The sequence below is a fragment of the Sinocyclocheilus rhinocerous genome, unplaced genomic scaffold (genome assembly GCF_001515625.1).
Source record: "Sinocyclocheilus rhinocerous isolate Xijiao unplaced genomic scaffold, SAMN03320098_v1.1 scaffold298, whole genome shotgun sequence".
Lineage (NCBI taxonomy): Eukaryota > Metazoa > Chordata > Actinopteri > Cypriniformes > Cyprinidae > Sinocyclocheilus > Sinocyclocheilus rhinocerous.
In genome coordinates, this window is record NW_015650702.1 from 231,748 (window position 1) to 254,986 (window position 23,239).

The 23,239-nt window shown below is 38.3% G+C and overlaps 1 protein-coding gene across 1 annotated transcript in view; it reads left to right on the plus strand.

Annotated features, from left to right (window-relative positions):
* The window catches only part of LOC107712353 (zinc finger ZZ-type and EF-hand domain-containing protein 1-like), a 45,920-nt gene extending 24,545 nt beyond the window's left edge, over window positions 1-21,375 (plus strand). The window contains exons 36-54 of the mRNA XM_016517577.1: window positions 253-515; window positions 641-810; window positions 969-1,110; window positions 1,305-1,477; window positions 1,884-2,164; window positions 2,512-2,686; window positions 2,824-2,956; window positions 3,515-3,747; window positions 4,815-5,132; window positions 6,020-6,120; window positions 6,675-6,810; window positions 6,894-7,253; window positions 7,519-7,662; window positions 7,752-7,920; window positions 8,544-8,642; window positions 11,299-11,464; window positions 12,143-12,293; window positions 17,330-17,401; window positions 19,242-21,375. Coding sequence (XP_016373063.1) covers window positions 253-515; window positions 641-810; window positions 969-1,110; window positions 1,305-1,477; window positions 1,884-2,164; window positions 2,512-2,686; window positions 2,824-2,956; window positions 3,515-3,747; window positions 4,815-5,132; window positions 6,020-6,120; window positions 6,675-6,810; window positions 6,894-7,253; window positions 7,519-7,662; window positions 7,752-7,920; window positions 8,544-8,642; window positions 11,299-11,464; window positions 12,143-12,293; window positions 17,330-17,401; window positions 19,242-19,322 — 3,367 coding nt within the window. The 3' untranslated portion in view covers window positions 19,323-21,375. The remainder of the gene's footprint in view (window positions 1-252; window positions 516-640; window positions 811-968; window positions 1,111-1,304; window positions 1,478-1,883; window positions 2,165-2,511; window positions 2,687-2,823; window positions 2,957-3,514; window positions 3,748-4,814; window positions 5,133-6,019; window positions 6,121-6,674; window positions 6,811-6,893; window positions 7,254-7,518; window positions 7,663-7,751; window positions 7,921-8,543; window positions 8,643-11,298; window positions 11,465-12,142; window positions 12,294-17,329; window positions 17,402-19,241) is intronic.
* The last annotated feature ends 1,864 nt before the right edge of the window (window positions 21,376-23,239 follow it).

Here is a 23,239-nt window from a genome sequence, read left to right on the forward strand (position 1 = left end):
TTTTACACACACACACACACACACACACACACACACATATATATATATATATATATATATATACATACATACATGCATACATACAATTTTTTGGAGTAACTTGAGGTTCAGTGGCAAAACAATTTATTATAATAATATATTTTCATTTTCATTTTTATTATTATGTTATTATTATTATTATTATATTTTCATTTTTATTATTATGCTATTATTATGCTATTATTATTATTACTTTTTTCCCTCTACCTCCAGCCATCTGCCCACCCATCGTATCACAGTGTACCCTATGGTCACCATTCGCATCAGTGACCGCCACAGACTCATTCAGCCCTATATACATAACTACTCCTGGCTTCTTTTTGCCGCACTCGCCCTGTTCACATCCGAGCTGATCAGCGAGAGCGTGCAGGATGGAGAGCCTTTGAATGATGTCAAGCTCGGTTACGCTAGGGCACTGCAAACCCACTGCTCTGACATCATCAATGATTGCCTGCTGAAGGGACAGACTGGGAAAGGTAATCAATATATCTGAATGCACATGATCTATTAAGAATTAAGTTGTGTGTGTGTGTGTGTTAATTAGAAATGCAAGTCTTGGTTGATGTGTCTGTATAATCAGGGTTGCTGTTGTTTCCTGTAGGTTTGCGAGCCTCTGCCCTGCTGTCACTGCTTTCTTCAAACGAATCAGCCACAGAGAGTGAACTGTGTCCTGCGACTGCTGGTTCTTTTCAGGACATCAGCAGCACAGACACCTCCTCACTTCCCAGCAGCACTACAGCTATCTGCTCCCCACCGCTACCTACAGACAGAGTCAGTACTTTACTGAAGCTTTTGGCCTTTTTATTTTTCAAGTATGTGACTAAAATCCCCAGGTTATAGCTAACAACAGTGTGAGTGTGTGATAAACACACTGTAACTTTTTTTTAACAATTCCTCATAATCCTCTTGGTTTTATTCCTCTTCACAAGAAACCACAAAAGCAGGAGCCAGATACAGAAGAGGATGAGAAGAGAAGGAGGAAGCTTGTCTCTCAGGATACGTCAGACTCATCCAGTGCCAGTCAGACTCCCTCTGTGTCTAGTGAAGACACACTGTCCCCTGGAGTCAGAGGTGAGCCTGTCTCTTAGTACCCTTCAATAATCAAGGAGATCTATAATATCTTTATGTAGTCAAAGTTATTTGTTGCTTTTGAATGTCTTGTGGGATTTAATTGAAGACAACAGGACATAGAAGGTGTAAATGGGGACAAAAACGGCAAAGTACAGATGTTAAAATTTATTTTATCTCCTTTTTTTTCGCCTCAGTTTCAGAGTCAAGTGGAGACACTATCACATCTCCTAACTCAGAGAACATGGACGCATATAAGGACCAGGAGGAAAAGACAGCCCGGGGGCCGCTACAGGAACATGTGTTTGCCGAATGCTCCAGAGAGAGAATTCTGGGATTGTTGGCAGCCATGTTGCCTGCAACCAAACAGGTAACAACAAAGATTCCAGTTTAATTTGTAGTGCAGGGTTGCCATGTTTTCACAACAAAACCTGCCCAATTGCTACTCAACACTAGCCCAAAGGCATTTCGAGGGGTAAAATACACGTCTTTTGGCGAGGTTCCTCTGGTAAAATTTGCACTACAGGGGCTAAATATCACGTTATTTAGGTCGCTTCAACCCGCGGACATGAAAAACAACCCGCAGCAACAGTGTTAAAGTAGGCCAATTCTGCAGGAAAATCGCAGACTTGGCAACACTGTTGTAGTGGTAGGCTTTTGGTTTCAGAAAATGTTCAACTACTCAGAAAAAATTCAGTTCATCTACCTATTTTTTGTCTCACGTTCACATCCAAGAAACCCAAAATATGCTAATATACACATTTAATCCTCTACAGGGCAGCTCACTATCTTTGTCCAGCCTGAGTCCCATCCTGCCACTGCTGTTCAGAGTGGTCATCTCGAACGCCGGTTGTCTGAATGAAACATACCACCTGACACTAGGCCTTCTGGGACAGCTTCTGTTAAGGATCTCTCCTGCGGAAGCTGATGCAGCTGTGGCAGAGGCACTGACAGACAAATTTGAGTTACTTACGCTCGGAGATGGAGCAGCGCTTGATGTTCCTGGCTGGAAGACCACTCAATTGCTCTTCAGTCTGGGAGCAGTGTGTCTAGACAGGTAGTGTGATTGGATGTGTAACATATGGTTAAACATAATGTGTTTTAGAGGCCAAATACATTAACGTTCAACAGTGCGGGATACATATATATATGCAAGTAATGAATCATGGCTTCCACAGAAAATATTAAACATTGAAGATGTTTCTGGAGCACCAAATCATCATATTAGAATGATTCTTTTTTTGTAGATCATGTGACACTGAAGACCTCAAATCAAACATTTGGCTGAACTTTACCTCTACAGCTTTAGCTTTGTTGGACGTTTTTGTATTTTTAATTAACACATTTTCAGTTTTTCACGAAACAGTAAGTCTGTGTCCATCACCTGTGTTTTTATTACAACAGTCGTATCGGTCTGGATTGGGCGTGCTCTGTGGCGGACATCTTGCGAAACCTGAATATTTCTTCTCAGTGGTGTGGTGTTGTGGCAGCGTTCACTGATCACTGCATCCAGCAGTTACCACAGCAACTCAAGAGAACCAACCTCTTCACTCTGCTGGTGCTCGTGGGATTCCCTGAGGTATGAACCAAGATGTCACACGTACATGCTCTAGCACACATAATATAAGCCTGTATGAAGTTATGACATGCCATCTGTAGTCAAGACTCATCTGAGCCATTATGACATTTTGAAAGAGCTGTGTGTCTGTTTATTAGGTGCTGTGTATGGGGACTCAGGCTGTATTCATCGATAATGCCAACGAACAACACAACGTGATTCTGCTCAAGCACTTCACTGAGAAGAACAGAGCTGCTGTGGTGGACGTCAAGACTCGTAAGAGGAGAACAGGTGAGAGAAGATCTGTCGACGGGTTCTTCACACTGCTCACACTCATCTCTCAAATGGTCTCAGCTGTAAAAATACCACTGCTGGCAGCCCTGAGCTGCATGAGTCTTTCTAAAGTCACAGACTGTCACTGACATTTCAACCCACCTTAATTTGCAAAGGGTGTGTCAGCTTTACTTACCTTGTTGCCCAGGTTTAACAGATGGTTTTTGTATGAAGGTACTTCTTAAATAAACGTACTGCCTTCTAAAGTTTTAAAGAGCAAATATTTGATGACCACTATGCTTATTTCTCATTAGTAAAACAGTAATATGCTGTGTTGTGATCAAACTGGCTTTTAAATTTGAGTTCTTTCAGCCAACCACCAGAAATATGTAGGATTAATGGTCATAATGAGTAGCCCCTCACTACTACCTGAGGACATTTCAGTAGACAGGATGCTATTCAATTGGAACTTTCTAGCCTCATTTAGTGGCTGCTTTGTGGAAATACCCATGGTCACTCAAATAGTAAAACAAAAAAGTGCATTAATGCATCTCTATTTTCTACTTTTTCTCTCAGTGAAAGACTACCAGTTAGTCCAGGCACATGAGAGCAGCAGCAGGAATGATGCAGAGTCTCATGAGGGGCAAGCTGAGTCCCCGACCTCCGCCCACATGAGCCGCTACCTGAAGAACTTCACCTCTATTGTGAGTCACCTACTGCAGGTCGGGGTGGAGAGCAGCGCCCAAGATGCTGTGGAGGCCACCTGGGTGCTCTCACTCGCTCTTAAAGGACTCTACAACACTCTCAAGGTATTCACCTCACACCTGCCCTTGTACAGCAAAAAAGTTTGGCTTTGAAGTTTAAAGGGTTAGTTCACCCAAAAATGAAAATTCTGTCATTAATTACTCACCCTCGTGTTGTTCCAAACCCGTAAGACCTTCGTTCATCTTCGGAACGCAATTTAATATATTTTTGCTGAAATCTGAGGGCTCTCTGACCCGGGGTAGTTACCTTGCTGTCTATGGGAGGGTCAGAGAGCCCTCAGATTTCTTCAAAAATATCTTAAATTGTGTTCCGAAGATGAACGAAGGTCTTACGGGTTTCGAACAACACGAGGTTGAGTAATTAATGACAGAATTTTCATTTTTGGGTGAACTAACCCTTTAAAGTTTAAAGTCATAGAACCAAATTATATAGTGACCACAAAATGTATGTATGTATAAATATGTGTGTGTGTGTGTTTAATTACATATTATATATACATATATATCTCATATATTTCATATATATCATATTTATATCTCATATATCTCATATTTCACACACACTACCGTCCAAATTTTGGGGTCAATAAGAGCGAGCTCACATTAATTGATTAATTAAACTTTTCTGCTCATCAATGAATCCTGAAAACAATGCATTACGGTTTCCACAAAAATATTAAGCAACTATTTTCAACGTTGATAATAATAAGATGTTTATTGAGCACCAAATCAGCATATTAGAATTATTTATAAAGGATTATGTGACATCCTGAAGTAATAAATACATACATGCATGAATACAAATGTATATACATTATAGTTTATAATGATTTTGAAGGTGCATAGTTGTGTGTACATATATTTTGTTTGTTTGTTTTTTTACTTCCTTTTGTGACATGTTTTGCTTGAAAAGTGTGTTGTGCTATCTTGCTTTGAAATAAATGCTTAGATATTCTATGCTATATATTATATTTATTTATATTTTATCTGATGCAATGAAATGTTTATTTACTTAATTATGACTTTAGTTTCCAAATATGTTTTGGGGCCATTACATAAATACTCAACTTGAACAAGTCATGATTGTGTTGATTTTCCTCTATTTCTTGCAGAAGCATGGGGTGGATCAAGCCCAAGAGGCCATCCAGGGCTCTGGCCTGATGCAGCTTCTGGTCCGCAAGTGCAGCAAGGGCACAGGCTTCAGCAAGATGTGGCTTTTGCGAGACCTAGAGATCCTCTCCATCATGCTTTATTCCTCAAAGCGAGAGATCCACTCCATGGCAGAGGACGCAGACACCGAGACCGATGGAGAGAAGGAGAGAGAGAAAGAGCATGACTCGGATCACTCCAGCTGCTGCGCTGATGATGCCGATCCAAACAGACCGGATCCACTGGAAGGACTGGATGAAGAGACAAAGATCTGTTTCCAGGTCAGGCTTCAGACACGCATCTGCTGTCAGTCGTGGGCCTTTTTCAGCTCTCTTGCAGCAGTTTGATCTAGAATGATCAGATTGATTGAGTGTTGTAATTGCTTCTCACCAGTTAGGAACTGGAGCAGTTTTTTTACTTCCTTTTGTGACATGTTTTGCTTGAAACGTGTGTTGTGCTATCTTGCTTTGAAATAAATGCTTAGATATTCTATGCTATATATTCTATTTATTTATATTTTATCTGATGCAATGAAATGTTTAGGTGCTTAATTATGACTTTAGTTTCCAAATATGTTTTGGGGCCATTACATAAATACTCAACTTGAACAAGTCATGATTGTGTTGATTTTCCTCTATTTCTTGCAGAAGCATGGGGTGGATCAAGCCCAAGAGGCCATCCAGGGCTCTGGCCTGATGCAGCTTCTGGTCCGCAAGTGCAGCAAGGGCACAGGCTTCAGCAAGATGTGGCTTTTGCGAGACCTAGAGATCCTCTCCATCATGCTTTATTCCTCAAAGCGAGAGATCCACTCCATGGCAGAGGACGCAGACACCGAGACCGATGGAGAGAAGGAGAGAGAGAAAGAGCATGACTCGGATCACTCCAGCTGCTGCGCTGATGATGCCGATCCAAACAGACCGGATCCACTGGAAGGACTGGATGAAGAGACAAAGATCTGTTTCCAGGTCAGGCTTCAGACACGCATCTGCTGTCAGTCGTGGGCCTTTTTCAGCTCTCTTGCAGCAGTTTGATCTAGAATGATCAGATTGATTGAGTGTTGTAATTGCTTCTCACCAGTTAGGAACTGGAGCAAGAAAGGGGGCAGATAATTCACAGTACTGGAATGTAGGAACATTTATTAGAGCTCTCATGTTTGTCTTGTTGTTAGATTACCCATGATGCTCTTAATGCCCCACTGCACATCTTGAGAGCCATGTATGAGCTCCAGATGAAGAGAACCGATTCTTTCTTCCTTGAGGTGCAGAAGAGGTGAGTTACACTTTGAATTATCATTTCATTTACATAGTCAAGGTTTAGAATTTATTTCTAGGAATGTACATGCATATGTAGGCATATGTTGCCTCATTGCGTGACTTTTAGTTCAGTGACCATTCTGTTTATTAAAAGAAAATAGTATTTAGTATATAAAAATCTAATAATGTAATATCATTATACACTATTAATATTGATTGCTTTGTGATTTATTCTCATGTTCCTCTATTGTAAATCGCTTTGGATAAGAACATCTGCTTAATGCATGTAAATTGAAAATTATTATTATTGAGTTTCATAATAATAATAATAATAAAGTAATAATTATCACTACACATTTCATTTTTTTTTTGTTGAAAATCTTAAGATAGCATCATCAATTTTAATTGATCCCTCTTAATATCTACAAAGTGCTAAAGAGCTTGCATTTTCTGTGTAAACTTGTGAACAAAATTGCAAATAAATCTTGTGTATTTCTCAACTGTATAAAATCAATTCAAAGGCTTTATCGCAAATAATCCTTTTTTTTCCCCTAACATATCATATCTCAGGTTTGATGGTGACGCTATAAAAACCGACGAGACTATTCGTACACTGGCACAGAAGTGGCAACCATCTAAAAGACCTCGTTCTGAGGAAAGAAGTACCAAGGCTGTAGATACTGATATTATCATTGTGCCCTGTGTGGTAAGACTAAGTTTAAAATTAAACACAATCCATTTTGTGATCTAAAGTTAACATTAATTTGCTCCATTTTCTTTGACACTCAGTCTAAACCCACCCGGTGTGATCGAGCCACAGAAGAAACAAATGTCGTCACGCAGAAACTCATCACCAACACAGAGAGCGACCTCCAGCTGAGTTATGCCAAACAGCGGCGCACCAAAAGCTCAGCTCTGTTGCATAAAGAGCTGGATGCTCGCAGTAACAAAGCAGTGCGACAGTACCTTTTCAAAGTGAATGAAGCCATTGCTATTCTGTACGCACGTCACGTGTTGGCGACGCTGCTGGCCGACTGGCCCCCTGACACTCCCATCAGAGAGGAAGACCTGGAGCTGAGCGGAGCTTCTCACATGGCCTACATACTGGACATGCTCATGCAACTAGAGGAGAGACCGATGTGGGAGAAGGTGAGGAGGGGAAGGAGTGTGTGGATCTGTAGTCAGGATTTAAAATGAGCTTTTGCCAAACCAGCTGGGAACATTTACAGGCCAGAATGATTTCATTCTGGCCATGAAACTGTACTTTGCATTTTTTTTAAATACAACAAATGTGGCATTTTTATTTATTGTATAATAAATATTTAATAAGTATATGCATAAATGAATAAGCCATTCAACTAAATCAAATCGGATTGTTGGTATGCATATAATTCATACACATGATGGATCTCAGATCTTGCAGAAGGTTCTGAGGGGCTGCAGCCAGAGCATGCTGGGTAATCTGTCGCTGACAGCATGTCAGTTTATGGAGGAGCCAGGAATGGCTGTGCAGGTCCGTGAATCCAAGCACTCCTACGACAACAACACTAACTTTGAGGTATGAATTGGATTTTCTTTTACTCCAAATCGCTTGATCATAGTTGCGTTTTCCTGGTCCACTCCATGTCATTATTTGCGTTGTCTCAGGATAAGGTGCACATCCCTGGAGCCATCTTCCTGTCTGTGAAGTTCGACTCTCGCTGTCACACAGAGGAAGGGTGTGATGAGCTCCTTATGGCCAGCAGCAGTGACTTCCTGCAGGACCTGCATACTTTCAGTGGTTCTCACCAGAAATGGACCGACTTTGAGATTCCAGGTGAGAATTTGAAAAAGTGGCATGTTTGAATGATATTTGTTTATAAATGAATCATAAAGGACTGGTGTTTGCTTTGTTCAGATTGCAGTTGCAGGACATGTTGGAGGAAAATCTGTTATTAAATCCAGTACTTCCAAAATTAACTTCTTTTGTACTACAGCAAAAGCAATTGCTTTAAATATCATCTTTAAAATATTGACTTTGTATTAAGATTGAAAGCATTTTTTTTTTTACCCATTATTATAAATTTGAAGGAGAGCCTTTCCAGGGAGATTCAAATGCAATAATATAGCATATTATTATAAACAATAATATACATATTGTTCTACAGCAGTGCTATTGTATTAAACATATTTAATAAAGATCATACAAACTTTCTTAAACGCACTTTTCTCTCAAAGTTTTCACTGCCCCCTGGCACTCCTTTTGTGGCCCACCTCTGGTTTAAGTGAAATGTGTTTGTCTCTTGAATTTTATGGCCAGTTTAGAAATCCAGGTCAATCTGCAGGGTTCACAAATTTTTCTACACATTCGTATATTTGCTGATGTACATCAATTTTCACTTTGGGGTTAATGATAAATGAGCAGAATGTAAGGGTTGTTTTTTCCTCTTTCTCCTCTAGGGGACACTCTCTACTACAGGTTTATATCAGATATGAGTAACACAGAATGGGGCTACAAGTTTACTGTGACTGGTGGCCATCGAGGGCGCTTCCAGACTGGTATGCAAGGTGTTCTCATTTAATTATTTAATGTCTCTTTTGATGTCTATCGCTAATGTCCTCTAGCCACTGTCTAGTTGTGCTCTAGAATCATGTCATGAAACAGAAATGTCCATCTCATTTAGAGACCATCACAGTAATACCATCCTTTCACGTGAGACTCACATTCCTACAGTCTTTTCTGGTTGTAATGTTGGTGTCCCACTAGCTGCTTTTCAGTCGTAAGAATCAGAGGGGGTCTGTGAGCACGGCCGTGTCTCTCAGCGTGTGGGAGCGTTAACAGCCACAGAAACTCAACTTCCTGCTGAGTCGGTGGCCCTGCCGACCCTACAATCATACCTAACACGTTTAAAATTAATTAAGGCATTTGTTGGGGTGGACGCTCATGGTTTCGGCAGTGACCAGTGAGCTAAGGCAAAGCCACAAGTCATAAACGCTGACTGTAAAATCATGATGATAAAACACTAAAAACTAAAATCAATCTTTCTAAATTAAAGCAATAAGCCCCAAGAAGCCATGGTTTACAGTGAATTTATAACAGCTAAGGGGCGTTGTTAGGCACGACGCGAAGCGGAATAAAACGGTTATTCCATATACGTAGTAATGTTTCACAGAATAAAACAGAGCAAATAAATTGTAATGATATAAATAAAAACAGCATTCTTCCACCAAACAATGTAGTTCCTCAGAAACACTTGTGGTTCCAACAAAATGGTTGCCGAGCAACACACAGAAGTAAACAAAGGTGTATGTTTGTAGTGTAATTTACAACAGCTTCGAATACGACTCAACCAATCAGAATCTAGGACTGGAACTATCCGTTTTATAAGCTGAATTTAGGCATCTCAACATTGTACAGTATGAAATGCTAAAACTTAAAACTATTAAAAATAATTTTCAGTAATTGTAATAAAGCCAAAATAAAATAAGTTAAAAAATAAATAAAAATTAGAAAGTGCTTATTTCAACTAAATCAAAAATGCATTAAAGTTAAACAGAAAAAAACTAAATCCAATATAATTGACAATAGCACATAACAAATTTAACTTTACTCAAAATGCAAAATGAAAACTGAAAATATAAAAATAATTTAATTCAAAATATTTATAATACAATAAAAGTATATAAATAGTACTAAAATAACACTAAGATGGCATTTAGCAGCATATTAAATTATTAGTACACGTCAGTGTTATTTTAATATCATTGATATATTATTATAGTCTTTGTTAATATTTTGAATTAGTTTTTTTGTATTTTCTGTTTTCATTTTAGTTTTAGTAATTTTGTTGTTTAGTTTTGTCATTTTGATTAGGGTTTTTTATATATGTATAGAGTTTTTATTAAGTTTTAGAACTAGAGAAATTTGCTTAAATTAAGTTTTTATTATATATTATTATATTTTATTTCAGTTTCTGTTTATATCAATGTTTATTATATTTCAAGTAATTGTTTTTTAATTATTTTAGTTGTAGTTAACAATAGCTATGTTTCCATCCACCTATTTTTATGCGCATTTTGGAATATCGCATAAAAAACGCTGGATGGAAACGCCAAGATGTGCATAAATAAAAAAAAATGCGCATTTGAGTAGGATCAACTTTTTATCCGATAAGAAAAAATGTGCATAAACTACGATGGAAACACATTTACCAAATAAATTTCTCATTCCTTAGAGTTTTTATTAAGTTTTAGAACTAGAGAAATTTGCTTAAATTAAGTTTTTATTATATATTATTATATTTTATTTCAGTTTCTGTTTATATCAATGTTTATTATATTTCAAGTAATTGTTTTTTAATTATTTTAGTTGTAGTTAACAATAGCTATGTTTCCATCCACCTATTTTTATGCGCATTTTGGAATATCGCATAAAAAACGCTGGATGGAAACGCCAAGATGTGCATAAATAAATAAAAATGCGCATTTGAGTAGGATCAACTTTTTATCCGATAAGAAAAATGCATAAACTACGATGGAAACACATTTAATGATAACCCTGTTGCATGCTGGATGACGGCAAAGGTGATCTAAATGTAAAAATAGGCAAAATAAGCATGAATAAGTACATAGACTGATACTGATACATTTTTTTTTTAAATTAACTGATATTGTACTGATATTTCTCTACTGTAAAGTTTATCCATTACAGAATTCTCATCCACAACCCAGTTGCTCTGATTAGGCCATTCACACACAAGTATTTTATAACACCATTTCATGTGCGAGAAGAGTGCACTGGTCAAAAATGTCTGTCTAGCGCTTGTTTACATAGTAGATTACTAAAACACATTCAGTGTAGACGGGCTCTTAGTCTGTAAACTTCTGAGCATACTGTACGATTTGATCATGTCTGTCAGTACTGGATGACGAGTAGCTTTGAACTCCTTTCCTGTGTCTCGTCCACCTTTAATCAAAGAATTAATAAACGTGCACCTTCTGCTGTTTCTGATGTTATTATTCTGTAATGGAATATCAAATGGGTTTCTCAGCGCCTCATTTATGGGGTCTGCCAACTCATTTGCTGTTTCACAGATGAGGCTTAAGAGGGTAAACAAGAGAAAGAAAGCAGCCCCACTTGTGAATTTATATCCTTCTTGCTTTTATATTCTTTTTCAGTTTGCAAGTTGGCTAATAAATGAATTTTTATGAACAGGTTTTGAGATCCTGAAGCAGATGCTAGCAGATGAGCAGGCGTTGACTCACCTCCCGCTGGCTGACATCTGGGAGTGGCAGGTGGGCGTGGCCTGTCGGCAAACAGGAAACCAGCGGCTGAAAGCCATTCACCTGCTGCTGCGGCTCCTGCAGTGTCCGTCTCAATGGTGTGTCCCTTCTTACCTTTCTGAAAAGCTTTGACAGCATTTATTAAACCCAACAAAAGGTAGTCAATTCATCCTGCAGTGCTTTAAAGCCGCCCCACTATTCTAAAGAGATGAGGCAGCAACTTCCTTTCAGAACTTGGTCTGTCAGGTCAGTTCTGCTCTCTGCGGATGGCAGGTTCAACTTGGCCCAGTTTAACAAGCCTCGAGATCTTTCTTCCGCTCTGCAACTTTTGTCTTGTTTCTGAAGAGTGGTGAGTTTAGAAAACCTGAATCAATTTTTCCTCAGAACCACTTCTGCTCATTCATTTGTGTGTTTTGTATTGGCGAGCATTCAGATTTACCCAACGTTTGCATAACGCATCTGACGGTGGCTTTCTGCCTTGATTGTTCCCATGGCAACAAGGTCACATGTCAGGGTGATTTGCATGCTTTCCATGGTGTTTGGACACAGTTGCATCATCAGCAGCAGCAGACAGTGCGTGTATGAGAGAAATAGAGATATGTACCTGTGGTGTCAGGTTGAGGAATAGCCCATGCAAATGGCCACCTGCCCACCGCAAGGGGAACATTAACCGGGCGAATGAAATGGCCATATAGTTCAAATATGAGTAATGAAAAAGCCAAGATCATTTAGAGTGTAATGACCTCACATTTTGATTGTTGTGTGTGTTAACACAGGGGTTGTGACCTTACACTTCTGCGACCGCTGTGGCAGCTCTTCACTACTATGGAGAGTGGTTTGATTCAGGACCCCACCAGCATCACGGTCCTCCTTCCTCTCCATCGCGCTCTCACTGAGCTCTTCTTCATCGCTGAAGCCAAGGCCATGGTGAGTGACCATCGTCTTCCTCCGTCCTTTAGCATCTCTTTTAACATTCATGAGAAAACATAAAGCATAAAGAATAACAGCAGGAGATCATTAGGTAGAGTAAATAATTAATTTCTTGACACTACTGTTCAAAAATATTGTCAGTAAGATTGAAGTTAATACTTCTATTCAGCGAGGACACATTAAATTGATGAAGTGACACATTTCTATTTTAAATAAATACTGTTGTTTTGAACCTTCTATTGATCAAAGAAGCCTGAAAAGTATCACAGTTTCCACAAAGATATTAAGCAGCACAACCATTTTCAACATTGATAATAATAAGAAATGTTCCTTATATATATATCAGCTTATTAGAATGATTTCTGAAGAATCATGTGACACTGAATACTGGAGTAATTATAACTTTTATAACGTGTAACGTACACGTTTTAAGATATTTTAAAATAGAAAGTTATTCTAAATTGTAAGCTATTTTAAATTGTAATTATATTGCTGTTTTCACTGTATTTTTGGTCAAATAAATGCATCTTAAGTGGGATTAAGAGATTTTATTAAAAACATTAAAATGTATTTTTACTTTTTTTTTCTCTGTGGACCATTATGTTTTAATTCATAAGCCAATAGAGGTGTTGAAATCAATAGTAATTTATAGTATCATTTCTGTGCATTTTTGATTCTTAATCTTTATTTGATCATTTATTTTGGTATGTGTTTAGGATTATGCATATGTCTGCGTAACAGATATGAATTGCTCTGTTCTTCAGATGGCGATGATAAAAAAACAAAAAAACAATCATTTTAGATGCATTTACTTAAGGTAAATTGACAAAATAAACCCAGAATTCTGGGAGGCATCCCATAATTATTTTGTGCTGTCACAAAGATGTAATGATATGTGAAAAACTGGACTGGAGAACATTAAGGTTTTTATTGTCGTGTTTAATGTCAGACTTAATTCAGTCTGAATCACATCAGGGTTTGTGTGAGTGTCTGTCATGGGAACTCCACTAAAACGAGTCTTCCACTCATATGATTTACTGTGTTTCTCATGTCCACCTGCACTGCTCTCTGTTGAGTGTGTATGTGTGTGAATGCCTGAGTTTCCGCACTTGTATTCTACGCTCACATTCCAAAATAATACACCCACTTAGAAACATACAGGCCTGACATTAACCTTAAAGGGATAGTTCACCCAAAAATTAAAATTTGATGTTTATCTGCTTACCCCCAGGGCATCCAAGATGTAGGTGACTTTGTTTCTTCAGTAGAACACAAATGGAGATTTTTAACTCAAATTGTTGCAGTCTGTCAGTCCTATAATGTCAGTGGATGGGAATCACGGCTTTGAGAGTCAAAAAAACCCTGCGGCTCGTGATGATACATTGATGTGTAAAGACACAAAACGATCAGTCTGTGCAAGAAACTGAACAGTATTTATATAGTTTTTTACCTCTGATTCACGCAATGTCTGAACTGTTCGAACTGTCCTGAGCGCGTCCTGAGCGCATTCGCATCTTCTTCTTCAGCCTGCGTGTGAGGCGTCTTCTTCTTCGTCTTGCTTTACAGCGGAATGCAGACTTATAAGTGCATTACCGCCACCTATCTCTCAAATGGACCATTGACACTATCTACAATCTAATCATCACGAGCTGCAGGGTTTAATTTGGTTTTATTTGTGTATGTTTTATGACTCTCAAAGCCGTGATTCCCATCCACTGACATTGTAGGATTGACAGACTGCAACAATTTGAGTTAAAAATCTCTGTTTGTGTTCTACTGAAGAAACAAAGTCACCTACATCTTGGATGCCCTTGGGGGTAAGCAGATAAACATAGAATTTTCATTTTTGGGTGAACTATCCCTTTAAGGACTATGTTTACATGATGTAGCATGTGAGTCCGCAAGACTTCAGAATGATAAATTCTTAAGATTTCGTAACGCTGGTCCTGTTTACCAATGGAGGATCCTCAGCTTACACTAAGTTTAACTGGATCTCCTAGATCAGTCATTTAATTTGTTTAGCTGTTTTTGCAGTGACTTTTAAACAACTGGTTCCAATGTCATTTTTAAGTGGGTGTGTGTGTAGTCAGTTTCTCTCAAACGTCATAGCAGAGTAACCACAGATCTTAACGTTTGGCAGCCACAAAGTGACACAAACTTTTAAGTGTGTTTTGCCATATTTCTTAAAAAATAAAGTACACTTCATTTGATATTTTGTTATATAACGCAAATAAATTTGTGAATACCCAAGAGTGGCTTTAGTTTCCAAAAACCAGGCACTAGAGGGCAATAACACATATCCTTGTATTCAAAGAAAGCCAAAATATTCTTCAAGGACAGATATAGTCACATACAGTGTTCTGAGGTACACACACATTATGAACATACGCAGTACGTGATGCGTATATTTTTATAAATAGCTATGTCATGTAAAACCTCGACTATCAGACCTGAGTAAATGGCTCTCTTTCTTTGAGCCTGTAAATGGGAGGAATGTTTTTATGACAATACTCTTTCATCCTTGAGCCATAATCCTTTAACAGCCAAGTTGGACACGAATATGAAGTGGTTTGTGTGCGTGTTTGAATGGGAAATGTTTAAGTGAGCATTAGTCTCAAGGACTGACAGGCAAATGGATGAAGTGAGGGTTTTGTGAGAGTGTTGAGTGGTTGCACCAGTAGATGCTCAGCACTGTTTGGCCTCATTATGAAGAGCTTTAATCTCTCCCACAGCCACTGCACTTCTCAGAACTGACCATAAAGATTTCAGACCTCTCAGCAGCCAGATGATCATGACCGATCCATTGTTTATTTTCAGCAAGGCAGCGCTAGACAGTGGGGTCAGAACGCTGATCTAATGGGAGATTGTCGGCACGCATTTGCAAGAGAGTCTCAGCATGCCATTGCTCAGCTGTTGCAGCGTTTGAGTCGGAAATGAGACGGAAAAAATAAAAAAACAGTTAAGAAGTCAGGCTCGTTCTGTCTTCCTCTCCTGTAGTGTAGTATACTCATTTCTGCGGGATGATAAAAGCCCCTCCTTCACAGAGGAAGTGGTTTCAAAAAGTGTTCTGACATGACAAAAGCTGCAGCCTCTCCACAGTCTACAGAAAAGTTGTGTTAAGAAGTGTTTTGAGACGTCTAGATGTTGTTCGTTTTGGTGTAGAAGTGGAGTGCAGTCTGACCAGCTTCTGTTAACCCAAAGCATTGTTGACACTCCAGTCATAACTCCTTCAACTAAAGTAATCAAAACTGAGCTGGATGCATTTTAAGTGTTTAAAAAAACAACAACACTTTACTTAAATGTAATGTCATTTAAGTATGTCACTTTCTCCCATCACTGCTTAATGAAAAGAGACATTTGTAGGAAAGCAAGTTATAAGTTCTTGCAAAACGGCTAATTATTACTCAAACACACACACACACACACATATACAGTATGTACAGTACATGCATATATGTATTGTGTGTGTGTGTGAAATAAGTGTTGTAAAATATTCTTGTAAAATATTATTACAATTTAAAATAGCTGTATCTATTATATTTTAAAATGTAATTCCTGCTGGTGATGGTAAAACTGAATTTTTAGCAGGATTACTCCAGTGTTCCATGTAACATGATCCTTCAGAAATCATTCTAATATGTTGAATATGTTTTCAATGCTGACAAACAGTTGTGCTGCTTAATATTTTTGTGGAAACTTTGATGAATAAAATTTGAAATGGAAATCTTAACATTATAAATGTGTCACTTTTGGAAACTTTTGATAAATGTAATGTGTCCTTGCTGATTAAGTGTTTATTTCTTTTTTTTTCTTTTTTTTTTATCTTACTGACCCCAAACTTTTGAGTAGTATACAGTATATCATGTAATTTATTCACATAATTTGTTTATTTGCAGCCTCTTTCCTTTTAGTAGTGCATTTCAACCAGTATGAGCAAAATAAGGAAGGACAGCAAAATAAAAATTGATATCTCTGTGCAAACTTCCTTTTAAATGTTTAACAACAGTTGCACATCTTTGGTGCTGTACTTGTTCAATTTCCCATTTGTCATTAGCATTCACTTTTCTAGACTAGTGTGCCATCTGGAGTTCATGAACATATTTCAACAGGGAATGGCTGATTCTTGCCAATCTGGGCATCAGTATGCATTAGCCTTGTCAACCTTGTTGTGTGCTGCTTATACTGTACAAATTGTCACAATAGAAAGTTTACCTTGATATGAATGTTCATTGTTCACTGATTTTTCAGGGTGTAACAACACAATACGACAACAAACCATTATAAAATATTATATTATAAAATAACAAACCATTAACTACGAGTTTTGCCTCAATAAACTCCTAATTTGCTGCTTATAAATAATTAGTAAAATAGTTGTTAAGTTTAGGTTTTATCAGGATTAGAGATGTAGAATATAATCAGGCAGAATATGTGCTTTATAAGTACTAATAAACAGCCAATATGTTAATAATAGGCAATGCTAATAAGCAACTAGTTAATAGTGAGAATTGATCCATATACCCACAATAATTTTTCTTAAACAGTGCACCAAGTTGCTCTGCCTACTTCACATAACATGTTTAAATGGGCTTTACATTTTGTAGGTTCCACCATACTCCCTCAAAAGTTCTCCAGAGATTGTATTGTACAGAGACAGTCTCTGCATAACACAGAAATACTTACTTAGAGACTCTGGACTCTTAAACATGATCAATGTGAAATACCTGGAACAGTGCAAATACTCCTAACTCAGGAAATTAGAAAGCAGGGCTGATTTAGATGGTGTCTGGTTTGATTCAGAGTTATGTCATCAACAGCGTGGTGCTGTTCCAAACCCCAGATTAACAGCTCATGTTGAGCTACAGGAGCGAGAGCCAGTCTGGTGAATAACAGTGTAGTCTAACTGGCCTTGAATTCAACTGACCTATCATCAGATTGCTTGTTTTCTATATCGGTGACCTTTAAAGGGGCTAAATGTGTCATATTCATGTTGAACACTAAAGCTGTCACGTGTCTTTTCATTTGTCCATCAGGAGCAGGACATTCTGCAGGAGTACCTTCTTGCTCTCACTACCAATGAACAGCTAGTAGTGCGCACTGCACAGGTAAGACTACCACAGTCCCTGTAGTGTTCTTATATATTTAGTTTTATTTTACAATTTAGTATCCTTCAGTGTTTAAATCAAGGGCAGACAACAAAAAAGTACAAGCTAAAATATGATTACAATACAAAAAAAGCTCAAGTATAATGGAACGAAACAGTCATCAGTGATTCAGATGATCAATGAAATTCCTATTTAACAATAAATTCAATAAATGGATCTTTAATAAGAGAGTCATTTAGTAATCGAAGCTGTTGGGAATGTAAGATTGCAAGTAAATGAAAATACTGAACAGCCTTTTTTTCGACGTTCAGACCAGGCTTTATGAACAGTCATGAGCATGTCTGAGAAGCCAGACATGCCATAAACACCACATTTGTAACAGTAAAGTAACAGGTTTACGTAAACATTAAATAAATATGACCTGTCCGTTTAACTTGTTCATTTAGTGCAATTCATTGTTTAAAAAAAGGCAGTAAAAGTGAATATTACCAGAGATTGGCCATTTTATGGAATTTGATTAATTGACATATCATGCTATTATATTTGTAATCAATGTATACCGATGAATAATTTGACATAAGGGAAGAGAAGGACGGTAGACTTTGGTATACAGCTAGTAAGGGTTATCCCGTCAAAGATGACACATGGTATTAAGACAATAAACTGCTGCAGCCATGTTCAAATGAGTACACATTATATACCAGGAGCCACAAAAGGTTTTCAGTGGTGACGGTTCACTGCTTAAAATGAGATGTGGCAGAGCCATAAAGCTGCTAATTCACAGGAAGGACAGGAAACCGCAGCACAGTGGAGAGGTGAATGTTTGTCAAATGGACGGCTGCATCCAATGTCCCACTATATGCTGATGAGTTATAATGATCCTCTAATGTCTAATGGTGTGTTAAAGAGCTTGTTTTATTAGCAAACCCTGATGACTGACAGTCATTGTACAGTATGGCTACTTGATGAAAAATTAATGAGTGTATTTTATTATTACTGTACAGTAGCCTTCCCATTGCTTTGTTTCTTTCATGTTGCTTCTTTTGCAGGAACATTAGTTTTACTACAAATTAATACATGCGATTTGGGAAAATACTTCTCTACACTTGACACTTCTCTAATAGTAAAAGTGTTTGACCTTTGTTCACATACTGTAGATAGATAACAGCATTAGTGACTAAATTGCCCTTGGTGAAATAAATATTTGCGCTCCTCATCACATGACAGCTCTCACCAAATATTATGCTAAAACAGCTGAACATCAGAAAGCATATTGATAAAAACACCTGTGTCGATTCTCGCACGAGGCGTACGAGTTCCCATCATCCATATACATGTGTGTGAGAGAAGAGTGTGTTTGTGTGTGGGCTGTGGGCAACTCTATTGCATTTAGTCATTAACCCCATTATTGTGTTTGGTGTGGCGCAGCCTCATCTCCGGCACAAGGAACACATTGTGTTGTGTGGGACGGGATTAATGCTCTGTATTTATCTTATCCCGAGCACCTTTTCAGCTCGAATAAAAACATGCTTGTAATATCCAAACAAGTGGTTTGATGTTGTTAACAAATTAGCGTTTTTGTGCCGAGAAAGTTTTTAAATGGGTCGAACGGTGACATATTTGAAGTGTGATAATTGTGTGTGGGTGTTTTTTGCTGAGCTTTGAGGGCCACAGGTGTGTGAAACGGTTTTATAAATTACCCACAATGTTTTGCTTAATGGTTTTTCTCTCTCTCTTCCTCTCTCTGACTTTTTTCTGCCATTGTTGCCCTCCTCTTTCTTTCTCCTGCTGTACTCATTCACTTTTCTTTATATCGTTCTCTCCCTGTTTTATTGCACAGGCGCTGAAGAACATCGCAGCCATCAGCCTGGCCATTAATTACCCAAATAAATCCACTAAGCTGCTCAACCTGTCCCCGTGAAAGAGGGATGAAAGAGAGATCGAGATGAGAGAAGGGAAGCTTGCCAAAGGCCCATGGGAATGGCCTTCTGCGCTCGACGGCTGCGGCAGGAGCGGGCCACATATCGTCTTCCAGAAAAACCCACCCCTGTGCTGTTTAATCATAAAGTGGGGGGCACGGCAATCTCATGTCTCTTAATAATCGCTATTTCTCATCTGGTTTAGGCGAAGATGTTTTTTTGTTTTTTTTTCACTTTACCTCCGCTTTAACCATGCGAGTTTAGTGGGCTATGCCAAATTAGTTTTTTCACCCATAAGCACATAAGTTTTTTCTCCATTCCTTCGTTTTCTTTTTCGGAAAAGCCACTGTGGGCAAGACAATCGATCAAAGTGAAAGCAGGTCACCTTTTTCCCTGCCTCACATACTCTCCCTGGATTGCCTAAAAATACGAAGCTGCTGGCGCAGTCTCATCCTTCAAAGTGGCCCGAGACTTACGTATACGACGAATATATCGATATCTATCCGAAACCGTGGGGCCTTCTCTCTGTTCACCCTCAGTGGAGCCTGAGCTGATGTTTGTTCAGTACTAGCAGCTAGCAGTTACACTCGAAAACCACATGCTTCTAGACAAATGTCAGCTGATGTTTGTGAGTAGGTAAAAAAAACAAGCTTGACGTGCCATGTGAGTCCAGAAGTCGCTGTTTGCCTTACAAGTGCAGCTCAAAGTGATCTGGCAACTGATTGTGGGTCAGTTAGCAAAGTTATAACACGTCCTAGTAAGAGGAATGTCAGCGCTTGTCTTACATTGTCATGTCCCAGATTCTCAACTCGCTTATAATGCTGCATACCACCAGGAAATATAGAGCATTATGTACAGAAATATCACTTTATGTTGTGCTGCATGCAACACTGGACAACCGATATGTCACTAACAGTCCATTACTGTTAGTGACATATCGGTTGGTGTATTCTGTAATATTATTGCAGTTGGAGACATTCTTTTTGATCGGTTGATCGACACAGAATTGTGGGTTTAGTGGATGGTCTTAAGGTGCTGGACTTGATAATCATAATTTTCATTGGTCTAGTGATTGAGACTCACCAGTATTTTAACTGTGGTGACATTGATACGGTTATGGAAGTTGTGTTGCTTTAAAATATCTATTTATTATTATTACAGGGACATTATTGGGTGAATCTCGAGTGAAGCGTTTGATTGGCTAATAGAAAGATTTGTTGCCGTTTTGAAGGTCAGGTAAAGGCTGTTCTTAGTTCTAACCAATGTTTATCTAAATGTCTTTTTTTTTGCCCTGTAGCCAAACATTTCTGTTTTTTAATGAAATATCGTAGTAGTATTTTTTGTTCTTGACAGGGGTATTCAGATTTTTAGTTCAGTTTGATTTCATTTTAGTGGGAAAGGAATTGAGACGGATGGTTATTTATGCCAAAGAATCATTATTGTTTGAAAGCGAAGCATCTAACGCAAAGAAATTCATCTTTATCTTCCTGAAGGAGGCTCTAATGATGGCGTGGTCGGTGGTGGTGTTATAATAGAAAAGAAGGTTGAAGTGATCCTTTAGTCCTCACTGTTTTTGTTTACATGAGTACTAGCATGGAGCACTGGCTACATTTGGTGCCGCTGCTCAGCCTCAGTTGGGGTGGGTTTCTAAATGTCTGCCAGGAAAACTTCCCGTCACTTTAAAGCCTCAGATATTAACAAACGATGTGCCTATGTTGAAAATGAAGCAATCTTCATTTAATCTTCATATCATTGTAAAGGTCCTCTCTTCAACTCTATTTTTAAAGAAAATTATATAGTTTAATTTGGAGCATTTCTATCTATTTTATTTTTAATGAATGTCTTTTTTTGTTTCAGAGCTCATGGCTTCAATTGCTTTGAATTTGACATGAATGTATATAGTTGTGAATATGGATAATTGCATAAATAATTCATATGAAAATTATTTTTCATGTCAGCCCCCCACGTTAAAGAAATGTCAGAATAGTGTACTATATTGTTGTAAGTTTACACTTGATCCTTTTGAATTGATTTGCTATGTCACACACACACACACACACACAAAAAAAAGAAACAACAAAACTGCTTTGGGTTGATTGCTCATTTGTTTTTAATTAAAAAAGCAAAATATGCAAATTCATGTGCCTGGAGGTTTCCCTCTCTTTTAAGGAAAGTCATTTAAAAGTCAAAACCCCCTAGATGACCATTCAGTATTTTGGAAATTGTTGGTGGGTTGAAAAGGATTCCAGTTTTATACCATGTATCAAAACCTAAAGTGAAAATTCATTTGTACCTATTTGTGATATATTTTACTTACTTTTGAAGTCATAATAACATGTTTAGTTGAAGTTTTTTTCTCAGTTTTCTTAGTTTTTTTTTTCATTTAGTTTTTGTTAATGGTAATAACACTACATTGAGCTGACAGAAGAACTGAAGTAGAATTATTTTTAAAAATTAATTTTTAACACTTCAACCTTTAAACTCAAATCACAAAATTTCCCATGAAACGTCCATTTAAGTGTAATTTTTTTTAGCCATTACTTCTGGGATATTCATATTCCTCAACTGTTTTTTTTTTTTTTGCTCAAAACCTTTTCCATACTAAAAATTCCGTATAATTTTTGCAGCTGTTAAACAAAAGCCATCACATTTCGCATGTGAGTGCATAGGTATTAAGACATTTTCCTGTTATTTCTGATTTAATCTACTTTGTTTCATTTACCCTGTGCTGAAAGGACCCATTCATCTCCAACTGCCTTACATTTGGAGCCTGAAGCCTGGAATGTGCCGTGGTACTTAAAGGGGTCATATGATGCTTTTTTAAAGATCATTATTTTGTGTATTTGGTGTAACAGAATATGTTGACATGCTTTAATGTTCAAAAAACACATTATTTTTCAAATACTGTACATTATTGTAGGTCCTCTATGCCCCGCCTCTCTCAAACGCTTCGTTTTCTACAAAGCCCCCTCCTTTAGTCTTTGCAACTTCAGGGATCTTATCTATGCACAATCAGCTTGTAACACTCCAAAGAGAAAGGAAAACTTGATATCGCATCATATGACCCCTTTAAAGTTACACTAAATTACACATAATCCAGCTTTTATGAAACTTGACTCTAACGTCAATAAAATGTAACATTTATAAGTCCATTAAAACAATAGTTTTGCAACCCTCCTTTCCCCCATTCCCATTTGAATATTAACACCATCCCCAGCATCCCGATCCAACTGAGTATGAACAGCAGAGGTGTCTGAGGTGTCACGTCTACATGTGTTTTGACTTGGCAAACACATGGACCCTCCCTTTAGCACTACAAATAGTCCCTCCCATGTCAGCATTTTCTTCCCTCCTAGAATGTAAACCATCTGTTGTTTTATTATAACCGTTCGCCTAAATATAGTCTCTCGCTTTCAAACACGGTCGCCCCGTGACACAGCCACACCCTGGCTTTTGAATTAGTTCAACTCATCTTCCTGAATACATATGGACCGCTTTGCCTCATAATACCACCAGCGTTTCTCGCTGCCTCCCTCTTTCTCTCCCCATTCACAGAAACACTGAATGACGGATGTGTCATTGATGAAGATGATGATGGTGATTGTGCGGGAGAAGACGGTGATGATTCAGAGGCGCTCTGAGCTGTAACATCCCCCTCATTCCCTGTGAGTCAGCTCTCCTCACACCCCCCACCCACCTCTTCTGCGTCTCCCTGCCTTCCCACGAGCTGGACACCGGCAGTAAGACCCTACAGCTGCGACCGCACGGGGGGAGATGATGATGATGATGAAGTCATCCGGTGGGGACGTGAGGCAGTGGGTTTGAAGAAGTATAAATAGCCTGTGAAAACGGAATGGCGCGAAACTCGCTCTTCACACCTACACCTCGGATATGGGAAAAGTGTAAAGGGGAAAAGAGA